Source organism: Ailuropoda melanoleuca, chromosome 20 (genome assembly GCF_002007445.2).
Source record: "Ailuropoda melanoleuca isolate Jingjing chromosome 20, ASM200744v2, whole genome shotgun sequence".
NCBI lineage: Eukaryota > Metazoa > Chordata > Mammalia > Carnivora > Ursidae > Ailuropoda > Ailuropoda melanoleuca.
In genome coordinates this window covers 14,296,897-14,314,963 of record NC_048237.1, presented here as the reverse complement: position 1 = coordinate 14,314,963, position 18,067 = coordinate 14,296,897, and the positions used below count along the sequence as shown (strand labels likewise).

At 39.6% G+C, this 18,067-nt stretch overlaps 1 protein-coding gene across 9 annotated transcripts in view; it reads left to right on the top strand.

Moving 5' to 3' along the window:
- Positions 1 to 18,067, top strand: part of SLC25A21 (solute carrier family 25 member 21) — a 479,253-nt gene that overhangs the window by 289,003 nt on the left and 172,183 nt on the right. For all 9 annotated transcript variants that reach the window (XM_034648650.1, XM_034648645.1, XM_019806189.2 and 6 more), the window contains one exon: positions 7,777 to 7,825. In XM_034648650.1, the coding sequence (XP_034504541.1) occupies positions 7,777 to 7,825 (49 nt within the window). The remainder of the gene's footprint in view (positions 1 to 7,776; positions 7,826 to 18,067) is intronic.

The following is an 18,067-nucleotide window of genomic DNA, read 5'->3' as shown; positions in this document are numbered from 1 at the left end:
CATAAAGGAACTCATTGATAATAATATAATAATAGTAGGGGACTTTAACACCCCACTCATAGCAATGGACAGATTGTCTAAGCAGAAGATCAACAAGGAAAGAAGGGCTTTGAATGACACACTGGACCAGATGGATTTCACAGATATATTCAGAACATTTCATCCTAAAGCAACAGAATACACATTCTTCTCAAATGCACATGGAACATTCTCCACAATAGATCACATACTGGGTCACAAGTCAGGTCTCAGTTGGTACAAAAAGATTGAAAAGATTGATGCATATTTTCAGACTACAATGCTTTACACTTGAAGTCAACGACAAGAAAATATTTGGAAAGACCACAAATACGTGGAGGTTAAAGAGCATCCTACTAAAGAATGACTAGGTCAACCAGGAAATTAAAGAACAATTTTAAAAATACTTGAAAACAAATGAAAATGAAAACACAGCAGTTCAGAACCTTTGGGATACAGCAAAGGCAATCCTAAGAGGGAAGTATATTGTCATACAGGCCTTTCTCAAGAAACAAGAAGAGTCTCAAATACACAACATAACATTACACCTTAAGGAGCTGGAAAAGAACAGCAAATAAAGCCTAAATCCAGCAGAGGAAGAGAAATAATAAAGATTAGAGCAGAAATCAATGATACAGAAATTTTAAAAACCAGTAGATTAAGAAGACGTGGTTCATATATACAGTGGAATATTACTCAGCTATCAAAAAGAACGATTTCTCAACATTTGCTGCAACATGGACGGCACTGGAGGAGATAATGCTAAGTGAAATAAGTCAAGCAGAGAAAGACAATTATCATATGGTTTCTCTCATCTATGGAACATAAGAACTAGGAAGATCGGTAGGAGAAGAAAGAGATAAAGAAAGGGGGGTAATCAGAAGGGGGAATGAAGCATGAGAGACTATGGACTCTGAAAAACAAACTGAGGGCTTCAGAAGGGAGGGGGTGGGGGAATGAGATAGGCTGGTGATGGGTAGTGAGGAGGGCATGTGTTGCAAGGTGCACTGGGTGTTATACGCAACTAATGAATCATCGAACTTTACATCAAAAACCAGGGATGTACTGTATGGTGACTAACATAATAAAAATATATTATTAAAAAAATGAGTAACATCTTTTCAACATTAAAATTTGACAGGTATTAACTAAAAAACAAAAACAAAACGAAAAACACAAACCAGTAGAAAGATCAATGAAACTAGAAGAGGGTTCTTTGAAAGATTTAATAAGACTGATAACCCCCTAGCCAGACTTATCAAAAAGAAAAGAGAAAGGACCCAAATAAATAAAATGAAACAGGAGCGATCACAACCAACACCAAAGAAATACAAACAATTATAAGAACATATTATGAGTAATTATATGCCAACAAATTAGGCAATCTGGAAGAAATGGATGCATTTCTAGAAAAATATAAACTATCAAAACTGAAACAGGAGAAATAGAAAGCTTAAACAGACCCATAACCAGAAAAGAAACTGAATCAGTAATCAAAAATCTCCCAACAAACAAGAGTCCAGGGCTGAATGTCTTCCCAGCAGAATTCTACCAAACATTTAAAGAAGAATCAATACCTATTCTCCTGAAATTGTTTCAAAAAAAAAAAAAAAAGAAATAGAAGGAGAACTCCCAAACTCATTCTATGAGGCCAGCATTACCTTGATCTCAAAACCAAACAAAGACCCCACCAAAAAGAATTACAGACCAATCCCCCTGACGAACATGGATGCAAAAATTCTCACCAAAATACTAGCTAATAGGATCTGACAATATATTAAAAGGATTATTCACTACAACCAAGTGGGATTTATTCCTGGGCTGCAAGGGTGGTTCAACATCTGCAAATCAATGAATGTGATACACCACATTAATAAAAGAAAGGACAAGTGCCATATGATTCTGTCAATAGATGCAGAAAGAGCATTTGACAAAATACAGCATCCTTTTTGATTAAAAAAAAAAATCTCTGCAGTGTAGGGATAGAAGAAACGTATCTCAATATCATAAAAACCATATATGAAAAACCCACAGCGAATATCATCCTAAAAACTGAGACCTTTTTCCCTACGGTCAGGAACACACCAGGGATGTCCACTCTCACCACTGTTGTTCAACGTAGTACTAGAAGTCCTAGCCTCAATAATCAGACAACAAAAAGAAATAAAAGGCATCGAAATTGGCAAAGAAGAAGTCAAACTTTCACTCTTCACAGATGACATGATATTCTATGCAGAAAACCCAAAGGACTCTAGCAAAAAATTGCTAGAACTGATACAGGAATTCAGCAAAGTTGTGGGATATAAAATCAACACACAAAGTCAGTTGCATTTCTATACACTAACAATGAGGCAGGGGAAAGAGAAATCAAGGTATGGATCCCATTTACAATTGCTACTCAAAACTATAAAATACCTAGGAATAAACCTAACCAAAAAGTAAAGAATCTATATTCTGAAAATTATCGAACACTTATTAAAGAAATCGAGCAAGACTCAAAGAAATGGAAAAACATTCCATGCTCATGGTTGGAAGAACAAATATGGTTAAAATGTCCATGCTGCCCAAAGAAATCTACACATTCAATGCAATCCCTATCAAAATACCATCAGCATTTTTCACAGAGATGAAACAAATAATCCTAAAATTTGTATGGAACCAGAAAAGACCCCAAATAACCAAAGGAATATTGAAAAAGAAACCCAAAGTTGGAGACATCACAATTCCAGACTTCAAGCTCTATTACAAAGCTGTGATCACCAAGACAGCATGGTACTGGCACAAACACAGACACATAGATCAGTGGAACAGAATGGAGAACCCAGAAATGGACCCTCAAATCTGTGGTCAACTAATCTTCGACAAAGCAGGAAAGAATATCCAGTGGAAAAAAGACAGTCTCTTCAACAAATGGTATTGGGAAAATTGGAAAGCCACATGCAGAAGAATGAAACTGGACCACTTTCTTACACCATACACAAAAATAGACTCAAATGGATGAAAGACCTAAATGTGAGACAGGAATCCATGAAAATCTGAGAGGAGAACACAGGCAGCAACCTCTTTGACCTCGGCCACAGCAACTTCTGGCTAGACACATCTCCAAAGGCAAGAGAAACAAAAGCAAAAATGAACTGTTGGGACTTCATCAAGATGAAAAGCTTTTGCACAGCAAAGGAAATGGTCAACAAAACCAAAAGACAACCAACAGAATGGGAGAAGATATTTCCAAATGACACATCAGATAGAGGGCTAGTATCCAAAATCTATAAAGAACTTATCAAACTCAACACCCCAAAAACAAATTATTCAGTCAGAAAATGGGCACATGAACAGACCTTTCTCCAAAGAAGACATACAAATGGCCAACAGATACATGAAAAAATGCTGCACATCACTCAGTATCAGGGAAATACAATTCAAAACCACAATGAGATACCACCTCATACTGGTCAGAATGGCTAAAATTAAGAACTTAGGAAACAACAGATGTTGGTGAGGATATGGAGAAAGGGGAACTCTCTTACACTGTTGGTGGGAATGTAAACTGGTGCAGCCACTCTGGAAAACAGTATGGAGGTTCCTGAAAAGGTTGAAAATAGAGCTACCCTACAACCCAGGAATTGCACTACTAGGTATTTATCCAAAGAATACAAATATTGTGATTTGAAGGGACACATGCACCCCAGTGTTTATAGCAGCAATGTCCACAACAGCCAAAATATGGAAAGACCCCAGGTGTCCATTGACGAATGGATAGAGAAGAGGTGATACATATATACAATGGACTACTACTCAGCTATCAAAAAGAATGAAATCTTGCCATTTGCATCAATGTGGAAAGAACTAGAGGGTATTATGCTAAGTGAAATAAGTCAGTCAGAGAAAGACAAATACCATATGAGGAATTTAAGAAACAAAACAGATGAACATAGGGGAAGGGAAGGAAAAATAACATAAGATGAAAATAGAGAAGGAGGCAAACCATAAGAGATGCTGAACTCTAGGAAACAGAGGGTTGCTGGAAGCGAGGTGGGAGGGGGGAAGGGTAACTGGGTGATGGGCATTAAGGAGGGCATTTGATATAATAAGCATGGGGTATTATACGCAACTGATGAATCACTAAGTTCTACCCCTGAAACTAATAATACAGCTTATGTTAACTAAATTGAACTTAAATAATTACAAAATAAATAGATAAACAAACAAACATGCTTTAAAGCAAAAAATAATAATCATCCTCATCGTTATCAACAGGGTCTCACTGTCCTTAGCTACCCAGTAGAGGACAACATGCAGCCATTCTCACCGAGTCAATTCGGATTTAACTCTGAACTCGATTGAAAATCAAACTTCCATATCATTTACAACATATCTTTCTTTCTGCTTCTGGTGCATTTTGCTGCTAACTTGAATTCTAGAAAATTGTTTTGATTAAAAATGACCATGAATGAATGACTAAGAGATTCTGGACTAAACACGTTATATTAGTTTTTGATGTAGTGTTCCAAGATTCATTGTTTGCGTATAACACCCAGTGCTCCATGCAATACATGCCCTCCTTAATACCCATCACCAGCTAGCCCATCCCCCCAGTCTCCTCCCCTCTAAAATCCTCAGGTTTTTATTTTTTTAAGATTTTATTTATTTATTTGACAGACAGCCTGTGAGAGAGGGAACACAGGCGGGGGAGTGGGAGAGGAAGAAGCAGGCTCCCAGCAGAGGAACCTGATGTGGGGCTCGATCCCAGGACTCTGGGATCACGCCCTGAACCGAAGGCAGATGTTCAATGACTGAGCCACCCAGGCGCCCCTAAAATCCTCAGTTTTTAAGTCGTACTTTCCTATTGACCAAGTTATAATTTAGCAGGTAGTTTCATAGATGGTCATTGACTCTTTCAGGCTTAGAGGTACATGGGACATCAGGCCATCTGTGCTGTGAAGAGAGGTGGGGCTTTTACTGATAATCAAATGATAAGGGTTGGAGCTTCAGTGCTCATGTGGTTGCATGTGAAAATGTAATTGGGAGCAGTGGGAGGATTCCTGGACATATTGCTAATTCTTGGGAGAACATATTAACAGGCTAATATCTCATTTCTACTTAAAATCCCTCAATATGTCTTCAATGAACATGGAATACATTAAGAATAGGAAAAAACAACCAAGGAACTGTTTTTTAAAAATATCTTTTACTGGCTCCTCATGGCCTATAGGATGAATTAGAAGTCCCTGAGCATAAATCTGATTCTGACCTGTGTACATGCACTTACAGCCTCATCTCTTGCCTTGAGCCCTCAGCTATTGCAGTGTTCTTCATGTTCTTTCATCCTTCTTTTTGTGTGCAGTGTCCCCTCCATGCTTGATACTCATTCTGTCCTCTTTCGGCCTCGAGTCCCTTTTCCACACCTCGCCCAACTCCAGGCTGGATCCCGGGCCTCTCTCTGCTGTGTATGGTGTTAGGAAGTGGTCCAGTTTCATCCTTTTGCTTGTAGCTGTCCAATTTTCCCAACACCATTTGTTGAGGAGACTGCCTTTTTTCCACTGGATATTCTTTCCTGCTTTGTCGAAGATTAGTTGACCATAGAGTTGAAGGTCCATTTCTGGGTTCTCTGTTCTGTTCCATTGATCTATGTGTCTGTGTTTGTGCCAGTACTATGCTGTCTTGGTGATCACAGGCATTCTCCCTCTCCCTCTGCCCCTCCCCCCTTCTCTCTCTCTCTCCCACTCCAATCATATATATATATATATATAGATAGATATATATAGATATAAATCAGATTTAAGAATAAATAAATACAGAATATGAGACCTTAAGGTACTATAGACCATGTGACATTTCCCTTTACAGATAAGGAACTGATGCCCCAGGGGTAAATTATCATTCCCTGAAAGCATCAGGATAAGAACTCTGGTCACCCAATTCTTACTTCAAGGTGAATGTGAATTTTAAAGCAAGAGGAAGTGTATTGAGACTTTACCTGTTTCAAGGAAGAAACCCACCCATGCAATCCTGAATAAGGGAGCTTATTCCTGAAGTTAAAGCAGTGCCCAAGAGGCTTTGCTGTTGTGCCTAGCGATTCTGTTGCCTCTGCTGTCCCACGCCTTCCTCCTCCCATCTCTAGGCAATGAGGGTCTGATTGGGTCAGTGATTTGGTTACCAACCACTAAGGATGATTCCTGCTGGGAAACCTGTGGCACAGACGTTAATATTGGATCCTATTAGTTTTAGTCAAAGTTAGACAATTGTTTTGGGCCAATACATAATGCTTTGTAAACTGTATAGCAGGCTTAAGCTGGAAGAATTCCCTAAACTTCTGTGGAAGGAAAGCAGGACTTGAGGTAAGTGCAGGACCTTTGTGCTTTCTGGACCTTACCAAGATTGGGAGTAAAAGACATTTGTATGTATGAATATGGAATGGGAAAGGTGAACTAAATCACAGCTAAGCTCGTATTGAGTTAGTTTGCAAATGGAAAGACTAGTAAATGTTCTGCCCTTAAGAAACTATCCACAAATACTATGGCTTTGGGGCAAATCAGCCAACACTATCAGCCTGTTTGCTTATCTTCAAGTAAAGATGAAGAGAATACATACTGACCTTGGGACACCTGGATGGCTTAGTTGGTTAAGTGTCTGCCTCCGGCTCAGGTCATGACCCCAGGGACCTGGGATTGTCCTGCATCAGGCTCCTTGCTCAGTGGGGAGCCTGCTTCTCCCTCTGACCCTGCTCCCTCTTGTGCACTCTCTCTCAAATAAATAAAATCTTTTAAAAAATACATACTTACCTTGCCTAGCTAGTAGTTGTGCATACCAGTGATAATGTGTGTTAAATGACCATCACTGTGTAGGGGCTGCAGGTAAAGTAACTGTTACGATTCTTACTACTACAAGACTGTAACTACTGCTGTAATGATTTGTACTACCCTAGTACATAAAACTATTTTTACTGCTGCTATTGTTATGTGCCAGTAGTTTGTAATTGAGCAGTCTTCTCTGCTCTGTTAGAAACAGGAGGGAGGGCTTTACAATTGATTTGTAAGAAGGTATAGAAATTCTTTCTTGGTGTGCAATGGTTAAGATCGTGGGCTTTATGGAGCTACTATGCACTTCTTAGCTCTGAGATCTTAGGCAAGTTATTTAACCTCGTGTGCCTCAATGAACTCTTCTGTAAAGTGGGGATAATAATACCTCCTATCACAACAAGCTCTTGTAAGGATTAAACGAGATAATCTAAGTACTGTTTAGAATACTGTCCAGCATGCAATGAACACTTAATACATGTTCTCTATTAGGCTATTAATGTATTAAATGTGCGTTGGATTCTCATAACTACCTCATGAGATAACAGGCCTCATTATGTTTATTTCGTGCTTACCGAGACTGAGGCTATGATTTGCTGTGAGTGACAGTGGTGGGGGTGCTGAAAGAGCTTCTCTCCCTCTTTCCTTCTTTTCTTTCCTCCCTTCCTTTGACATATATTTATATACTGGACTGGAATGGTACACAATAATTCCTGCCTAGATGATTGGAATTTCGGATATCTGATTCCTTTTTCATTTTCTTTCCCCTACAGCCCCACCCCCATGCTTGTGGAGCACTTAACACTCTTGTCTTTTGCTACTAGTCTCTAACTACTAGCTGTCATTTTCAAAGCCCCAAGTTTTCATCTGAATCTTCATACTTGAGAAATCAATGGGGTCAAGGAAATAAGAACCAGTGTTTACATAAGTGTTTATTGGACTTTTCTTTATCATCTTTCAGGTCTTGTAGAAATTTGCCTGATGCACCCCCTCGATGTGGTGAAAACCAGGTAAGGTTCTGCATGAACAAGTTTTATTGACTTTGGCTGATATCCAAATTAAGATCTGTCAGAAAACTAAATGCTAGAACTTGTCCTAGGCCAGTAGCTTCTCCCAATAATGGCATTTATATTTACTTCTTAAAGAAAATGCTATTTGACAGGTAAAATGTGAACAGGGAAAAGCATTTTTGGATAGAGGTCATCCGAAGGTATATGATATTTTACTGCCTTCACATGACAACCATAAGATATGATTTGTGGCAAAGCTGGTAGGTGAAGTAAATTTATCAAAATGGTGCAAAAACTAAACTTTAGTGAATTATGACAGCAGACTTTCATTTGGCATTGCATGTAACAGATTGTTATTTAATAGTCGCATTTTCCTGTGAGACTCCAAAATTTCAAGTAAACTCCTCAAATGGTGCTTAAAGAATTCATTCCTACAACTGTTCGCCAATGTAAAATGCCATATTTCGAGGAAAATGCATTTGCTCTTACAGAGAGACACACATCGGGGCAATGTTTTAAATCTGTTTACCGAGTAGAAAAAAAAAATCATGTGGGTTTTAATATGATCTAGAGCATTTTTTAAAAAAAGTCAACTCTATGGCTGAATTACTGAACTCTCTATTTTCTAAAATTAGAAGCTGTTAGAGTCAAATGAGAGTTTCCATTTATTCGCATTGTGTAAAACCCAAGAACACCATGCCTTGGTTGGTGCTCCATAGCAAACAGTGCCTTGCAACAACGGTGGTCAAACAACCAAAGTTAGAAAATGCTTAAAGCGTCAGGCTCATCGTTGAATGGACACGTTGCTTAATTTACCTAAAGAGGCAGCAGACTCTGAATCTGGCTGCTGAAAGCAGGGGAAAGTGGCTGTATCATGCAAATATTACATTTCTAAAAGAGCTAGAGGAGGTGAGAATTTGGCCCCTGTTGTATTCAGCTCAGGCAACAGTTACAAAATACTACAGACGGGGTGGCTTACGCAATCGACTTTTATTATAGTTCTAGAGGCTGAGAAGTCAAGCATCAAAGTGCTGGTCAGTTTGGTTCCTGGTGAGGGCCCACTACCTGACTTGTAAACAGCCACCTTCTTGTTGTATCTTCACATGAGGGAGAGAGGCAGCTCTGCTGTCTCTCCCTCTACTTATAAGAGCACGAATCCCATTACTGGGCCTCCACCTCATCTAAGCTCACGACATCATCTAAACCTAATTACCTCGCCAAAGGCCCCACCTCCAAGTACCCTCACACTGGGGTTAGGGCTCCAATATATGAATCCAGGGGGAACACAAACGTTCAGTCCATTAGCAGCCTCAAATCACCAAACCACACAGAGAAAGAAAACCACAGATTACATTCAAATGTAAAATTGCATGCACTCTCTGGACCATCTTTTTATGGGATTCAAAAACAGAAAGCAAAACTCCCTGGCATTCCCCTCTTAGATTCCATGCTGACCTTTGGAAAGCCAGAATATTGTTGCTAGCCACACTGAGGAATTAATTGTCTTTCTTAAGGGTAATTTCCTAAATTAGCAAAGTGTTTAAGTGAGCATACAGGAGAAATAAGAATGATTTAAATCAGACAAGACATTGAAATTACAGTTATTCATTCACTCAATCATTCATTTATTAAGTATCTAGTGTATGTGGGTTCCAAGCAGGCATTGTCCTCAAAGAGCTCACAGTCTGATTAGTTAATATAAATTTCAAAAACTATATTATTTCGTGGCACTGGATTTGAATAGAATATTTCTTGAAATGGATGGGCCAAGTTACTGGGGCTTTATATCTTCTTTGTTACATAGATATTTTCATGAAAATGGCATCATTGATTGGACTTTGTCACATGCTCTTGTCTAACTTCAGCAAGGAGGGAAAATACAATTCTTCCAGATGCCCTGAAGAAGAAGGGAATTGGATATGGGATTGCATTTGACCTGCATAACAATAAAAAGTATATTGGATAAAGACTCACAATCACAGAGTAAACTGAAAGTCCAGAATAATGTGCAACTGACTTTGCAACAGAAGTAGAATGTGCAGAGATTGGAAGCCCTTCTCACTGGGCACTAACACGCAGGTGATAGGGAGTGGACAGGACGGACTAGATGCTGAAATCTCTTCACTGTTGCATGGGACAGGAGATGACTGTATTTCTACATAAGATAAACTGTAAACTGTAAGAGATAATATATGAAACAAGGTAACATTAGTCATTTTAGCAGGTCACTTTCCTTAATGACATAAAGGGCACTGGATTCTAAATTGTTGTCAGCATTGTCAAAGTGGAGGGTGGCGTACACCAGACCAAATCTCAGTTCCTTCACAGTTGTTTTGTGGGCTGTTTTTGCTTCTCCTTGGATATTATTACTTGAAGAGTAGTACAGTGAATGAACCTGAGTATGGAAATGGTTCATTTTCAACAATATCTCATGTGCTGAAGTATACAGCAAAGTAAGTGTTTACTTCTTGGAGTTTAGTCTTTTGTTTTTGAGTTCTATTTGTGCCTAATTCTTTTCTTAGTTGAATGAAAGGTAACAGATTCTAAAAATGCATTTCCAAACTCATCCTTTACAGGGATCTCTTTCTTTCTTTCTTTTTTGACTTTGTAAATCTCTTTCTTTTTTAACTTTGTAAATGATCAATTGTGTTACCCCAGACTGAAGGCAGAGGGAGGTGACGGTATGATTTGAGCCCAAGAGCCAAGTTACCTGGTCGATGCTAGAACCATAATGGATCTGTCTGATGGTAGCTGGAGCCCCAACCGTTGCCACGTTCACTGCCTGAGGTAGACAGGGAGGGAGAAAAATCCTCTACCTTCTGCTTTCTCCCCAGTCTTCAGTCTCCCACCAGTGCTTCTATTTGCTGAATTCTGGAAGCCAAGAAGCCCAGCCTAGCAGAGGGTGGTCTTTCTGCATAATAAAGCAGAACAAACTGAGGGAGGAACAAGAAATGGGTCTCAAGACAAACAGAACCAGGAATGAAAAGCTGTCATTTTAGTGAGGTTTGGAGAAAGAGCTGACATAAGCATGCATTTTCTTTTCTTTCCTTTTTTTTGAGATATAATTGACATATCATTATGTTAGTTTTAGGTGTACAACATAGTAATTTGGTATTTGTATATATTGTAAAATGATCAGCACAAGTCTAGTTAACATCTGACACCACACATAGTTACAAATTTTTTTCTCGTGATAAGAACATTTAAGATCGGGACGCCTGGGTGGCACAGCGGTTAAGCATCTGCCTTCAGCTCAGGGCGTGATCCCGGCGTTATGGGATCCAGCCCCACATCAGGCTCCTCTGCTGTGAGCCTGCTTCTTCCTCTCCCACTCCCTGCCTGTGTTCCCTCTCTCACTGGCTGTCTCTATCTCTGTCAAATAAATAAATAAATAAATAATCTTAAAAAAAAAAAAAAAGAACATTTAAGATCTACTCTCTTAGCAACTTTCAAATATGCAATACAGTATTATTAACTATATCACCATGCTGTACATGACATCCCTAGGGCTTATTTATTTTATCACTGGAAGCTTGTACCTTTTGACCCCCTTCACGCATTTCCCCCACCCCCCACCCCCAGGCTCTGGCAACCACCAATCTGTTCTTTTTATCTATAAATTTCATTTTTTTCTTTCTTTTTTTTTTTCAGATTTCACATGTAAGTGAGATCATTATCGTAATTGTTTTTCTGTCTGACTGATTTCACTTAGCATAATGCCCTCAAGGTCCATCCATTTTGCTGCAAATGGCAGGATTTCCTCCTTTTTTATGACACAATAATATCCATTGTATATAGTGTATATTGTATATATATGTATGTACAAGATATATACAGATATATGTATGTACACACACATATATATACCACATTTTTTTACCCTTAAGATGGACACTTAAGTTTCAAGCATGCATTTTCAATTTAGCAGGTTTAATATGCACTCACTTTGCATTTTAAAAGATGATTAGAAGTTATAATCAATAAATTTTTTATGAAAAGATTTTAGGCACTGTGGCACTTGCCTTTATAAAGAAATAGTATATTCTCGGGGCACCTGGGTGGCACAGCGGTTAAGCGTCTGCCTTCAGCTCAGGGCGTGGTCCTGGCATTGTGGGATCGAGCCCCACATCAGGCTCCTCCGCTATGAGCCTGCTTCTTCCTCTCCTACTCACCCTGCTTGTGTTCCCTCTCTTGCTGGCTGTCTCTATCTCTGTCAAATAAATAAATAAAATCTTTAAAAAAAAAAAAAAGAAATAGTATATTCTCAAAAAAAAAAAATTAGTATATTCTCCTTCATATAAGTGTAGCTCCAGGGTAAGGCCTAATGTAAGGATAGACTAGCCACGTGACAACTGCCTTGCTCCAAATGTCCCCAACTTATTTTAGCAGAGGAGATTTGGCTAAGATGCTGTATAGATGGCAGTTATGTAGACTCGAGTTCTCCTTTGAGATTCTTCCTAGAAACATGCATATACACTCTTTCATAGTTCTTTTATAGTTTATATACAGAAAAACTTTGTGTGCAATTGTGGGTGGACACTCTGGCTAAGAATGCATAACTACAAATGACAAAAGACTCTATGCACTTGTACAACTAGGAAGGCCAAAGGTAGTTTCTGGCTTTGTACTCCAGGGATTCAAATAAAGTCATCAGTAATATCTCCTATCTCTCTCATATTCTCTCTCTCTCCCTGTCTCTCTTCCACTTTCCCTTCAGCCCTCCTTTTCCTATATAGGCATCATTTGAGGGTGGGGTGCTTCTCTTACTTGGCACCAGATGGCCCCAGCAGCTTCAAGCTTACATGGGCCTTGGCATTTGTGTGTACTCCTGAGACAGGATAGCCTGGTAGTTAGGAACTCTGGCTGTAGAGTTTGGCAGCCTGGGTTCAAATTCTGCTGCTTCACTTACTATCTGTGTAACATCAGATAAGTTGCTAAACTTCCCTGTGCCTAAGTTTCCCAAGCTTTAAATGGAAACAATAATAGCGCCTACATCACTGTGAGAAATAGATGAGGGTATGCACATATATGGTGTTTATATATAAATATGCTTTATACTATGTCAGCAAAGGAAGGGGACTGCAGAGACAAATGGAGTTTGTAAGGTAGTGAGGGAAACACAAGGGAGAGTAAAAAGTGTGGGAGAGGGGAAATGTTTAATACGGAATCAGGCAGTTTCAAGTTTCCAAGCCGGAAGACTTGTGTTATATGAGCACTGCATTTAAATCTTTTCTCGGAAGGGTGTTTGCAAGGAGATAGTCCTTCTGGGTCTGAGGGCAGGAGAGCATCAGTTCCATCTATGTGTTCCTGTCGACATCATTCCACGTATCACTTTAGGGCCATGTGCTGACATTATGTAGGGCTGCGTGCCACCACTATCATAGTGCCTGGTCTCCAGGCTGTGCCCTGCGAATGCTGATGAATAAATGAATAAGTGAGCACTTGGTAGCGATCAGAAATAATAGCCCTATGAGTTCTACAGCCAAAGTTGAACGTCTAGAAAGTGGATGATATGCAGTTGTGTTGCCTTCATTTAAAAATGTCAGATTTCATAAAAGAGGCGGGGAGTGAGAATCCGTTGAAATAAAAGAGGAGAAATTACTGGATAGGATGGTAGGCAGAAACATCTCAACCCTGTGGTGGAATTCCAGAGACTGGATTAGGGCAGAGTGAGGGAAGAGGGTTTCCAGCAGGGGTGCCAAAATGCAAGCAGGCTGGATCGAACCAGCACAGGGGACCAAAGGTGCCCAGAGAGCAGGTGTGACAAGCTTTGAGGTGGAAAGCAAAATGCTGGACTTCATCTGGGACAGCGCCAGCTTATCAAAATCAAGTGCACGGCACGTAGGTAATTTTAAATTTTCTAATAGCCACATTTTAAAAAGTAGAAAGAGGCAGGTGAAATTAATTTTAACAATATATCCAGTTCAACCTCATATGTCCAAAACACTGTCATCACAGCATGTTAATCAATATGAAAATTATTAATGAGATGCTTTACATTCTTTTTTGACATACTCAATCCTTGAGATCTGGTGCATATTTTACAGTTGGAACACGTCTGAATACTGATGAATTGGCCACATTCTCGAATGCTCCGTAGCCACATGTGGCTAGTGGTTCCCGGATTAGACGGCACAGGCCTGGAATGCAGTGGGGAGGGAATTCTTTAAGGGGAAAGAGAGGTGGCCCTGTGGTTCCTTAGTAAAAATACTCTAGCTTAGAATGGGTTGACAGTTGCAAATGAGCAGGGTTCTAGGTGGAAGGGAATTTTACTCCATACGCATTTGAAGGCTCGTACCCATGTGGGGAAAGTGGCAATCAGAAGCCCCAAAGATTTATCCCCTCACAGTCCAAGGGGGTTTTAGCTTACATCCGTTTCACACTTTTATTCCCGGGAAGGGAAATGGGTCGTTGTGCTTCAGGAAGAGAGAATTACTGAGGTGTTCATTCTGTTTCTCCCCCAGTCATTTTTAATCATTTTTGTTTTGTTTCACTTTCGAATGAGGCATAAATCAGGTGCAAACTAAAAAAATTAGTGATCCTGTAAGGACTGATCTTTCAAAAGCACGTCCTGCCAGAGAGCCGCAAGGCACATTTTCTGGTGGGTGCCGGGGAGGGTGAGAAGGGGAAAGGCATTTTCACATCTCGTTACAGACACAAGTTGACATGCTGCTGGTGAGTGGACAGGCCGGTACATACCTTGGCTTTCATCCTTCCTCCCCTCAGGACTTAACTTGCACTAAAAAGTCTTATCATACTTCTCTCAAAACATATTAATCACTGTGTGAATTCTGAAGACTCACATGGGTTGAAAACTTGGCATCCACACGTTGCTATATGTGCTTATGGGGCTTTTACTCAAGTTGTTGAGATTGATTTATACTCTCTGTTGGTGGCTCCCATATCCCAGCCCTGCTGAATCCAAAACTCTAGGGGTGGGGGCCTACCAACATTTATGTTTAACACCCTCCTGGGTGAATCTTAAGCAAGGAGCCCAGACTGCTCACTGGGTCAGCCTTTGGGAAACATTGCTAAATACCCTTATAGGCTGTTCTGTAAAAAGTCTTCATGTAAAGAATTCCTTCTCTCTCTCTGTCTCTCTCTCTCTCGCTCTCTGTGTCTGTGTTAAACATTTCATTTACCGTGGTTCTCCTTGGTTTCGTGTATGTAAACTGCTTTGTTAGTAATGAATGGAAGTGGAAGGACAAAGGTTCCCTTGCGAGCTCATTCTGTGGTTGGTGAGAGTGCTACGGGAGAGTATTACCTATAGCCAGAAAAAAACACATATTGTCCTACTGAGTCAGGTTACAGAGGCAAAAATCAATGCCAGAAGATGGGAGAGGAGTGAGCATTGGTTGTTACAGAGGGAAGGTAAATGGCTGTGACGGGTAAAAATGATTTAGAGGCATTAGCCCACCACAAACTTTATTAAAAAGAGAAATCTGAGGACGGCTGTGGAGAGAGGCTGCTTTGTGGGGAGCCCAGTAGAGATCGAGGAGCTAAGAGCTGGGGAACATCCACAGCCTCCCTTTAAGGGGGTAGAGGGGGACCAGCCGTGAACTTGAAAATGAACACTTAATTTAGAGGTTGGAGAAGGGACATTGAGCAGCCGTTGGGGCCAACAGAACAGCAGGGTGGAAACAAGGAACGAAGAATGTTTTTCCCCAACAGATCCTTTTTAAAAAAGAAGAGAAGAATCCTTTCAAAATGGGAAGAGAGCAGCAGGATAAGTTAGGATGGAGCATAGAGTGGAAGCAGGAGAGTCTATAGGATTAAAAAAAAAAATTAACAGAGCAGCTGAGTGGGTTATTTCCATATGTTAACGATTTGTCCGTGGTATAAAACATTAAGATCCCATTCAGGGTTAGACCATGGTTCTGCCTGATTTCTCATCATCCGTAGAAATTCAGGGCTAGACCACTGTCATGGCTTATTTCTAACCATGGAGAGAATGTGTCTGAAGTAAAGTAAGCAAGGAATAAAACCACATTTTTATAAACTATATTTTTATTGGGACTTTGTCACTGTAACTAAATCAATCAATGGCAACATATAATGGTATGAAATGGTCACAATATCCCCAAATACATGTGAGTGTATATAACCCCAACTTTGATTTTGAGGTTGCATGACCATACTAGGGTTTCTTTGGAATTTGTTTTATTTAACTGAAATGTCTTTTTTTGTAATTACCCAAAGCAAGAAAGAACGAGGTGGTGAGCACACTGCAACTCTGCATTGATCATCATCCTTTTCTGTGCGGTCATCATTAAAGATTTTATTTATTAACATAATCAAATCAAAAATGGTGCACAAGATGGACAATATATTTGGAAGGGATAGAGGTGAAAATTAATTATGCTCTGCTTATTACATCATAGAACTGCTGTGAATACGTAAGTGAATATGTGCTTTAAAATGCCACTTGTGGGGAGCCTCCTGGTTGGTGTAGTTGGTTAAGCATCCAATTCCTGGTTTCAGCTCAGGTGCTGATCTCCAGGTTGTGCAATCAAGTCTTGTGTCAGGCTCCATGCTTAGCTTGGAGTCTGAGATTCTCTCTCCTTATCCCTCTGCCCCTCCCACTTCGGCGTGCTCTCTCTCTCTCTCAAATGAATAAATAAATCTTTAAAAATAAAATAAAATGAAATGCCATTTGCTCCCACTGAAGTGCTTTATTACAAATCAAATTCATCATTGCCAACGAGTACAGGACAAACTTTAAAAGGTCCCACATTTGTATAGTGATTTAATTAAAAAGATGAGTAGACCTTAAAACTTTTTTAAGCATGACCTTAAAACTAGAGAAAATAATCCTATTTTGTGCACTGTTAAGAATGCTACATGTCTACATTCTAGATGGGTGTTGACTTTCCGGAGAAAGGCAGAGAGTTTAGGGATAATGGGCCATGATCCCATGAAGAGATTTCATTAATATTACTGCTGGGATTTTTTTGTTGTTGTTTTTTTGAGAGAGAGAGCAACATGGGGGAGGGATTCCGATGGGGGCCTCCATCTCGGGACCCTGAGATCATGACATGAGCCAAACTCAAGAGTCAGACGCTTAAATGATAAGCCACCCAGGTGCCCCTACTGGTGGGATTTTTACTTTAACAATGTTCTGCCTTTCTTTGGGATAACAAGTGTTGTATCAGAACATCCACCAGGGTTCACGCTAGAAAGTCTTTCCCTCCCTCACATTTGGTGGTCCTTGCCATTGTACATAAAGCGAGGCACTAGGCTGGGTTGGTTACAAGTTTCCTTACTCATAGAGAGTGCTAGGTGCAAGTCAGTTTTTGCTGCAACTAAGTAGTTTTAATCATTTCTTTATTTGGTTTCATTTACGTAAACTGCTTTGTTAGTAATGAATGGAAGTGGAAGGACAGAGGTTCCCTTGCAGAGCTCAGGCCAATGATGAGGAGATAGGATGAGAGGACACCTAGAGACCTTGTTCTCGGAGACATTGGGAGGAAAATTGGTCCCAACTATCTTATGCAGAATAATCTTGCTACCATACACTAAAATTATTTTTCAGATTTATTAATAAGGAAAAAATCCTTTCCTTAAAAAAAATCCAGTCAGTTCCCTCCACATAAAATAACAAACCCCAATAATGTTAAATCAACTCTAACTCACTTTATAATCTTGAACCCTTGCTTCTTATTTTTTCTTTTTTTTCTTTCCTTCTTTTTTCTTGCTTTTTTTTTTCTTTTTTCTTTTTTTGTAAATGGAATTCTTTTTTTAAGTTACTCCCTAGAGGAGCATGCTATTTTTATGACTCACATTGTAGAACTTTTGTAAAGTGTTTAATCTCTCCTTCATTTGTGTTTTTGTCTAAATTTTTAAAATAAAGATTTGGTGTTTATTTAAAGTACAGTAGCTATTATTCCCCAACTAATTAAATGCACTTAGAAGATTCTCCCTTAGGTAATAACATAACATATGTTCTGTTTTGATACCTCTCCCTTCCTTCTGCTTAACTGCAAAAGCTTCTCCTTCTATGATGATCCCAGCCTAGAGGATGAGAAGGAAAAGCGCCTGTGCATTCTTCATGCCTGTCAATGGGCTTCTCCAGACGTGGTTCTTTCTTTCTTTTTTTTTTTTTTTAAGCTGAAAGGTAAATAACTCTTAAATGGCTTTCTTATCTTTGCCATGGGAAAGTGAATTACTTCTAAAATGAGCATCAGCATGAAAACTATTTCCTCTATTCCCCCCCCCCACCCCAGGCCCCATCCAGAGATTTAT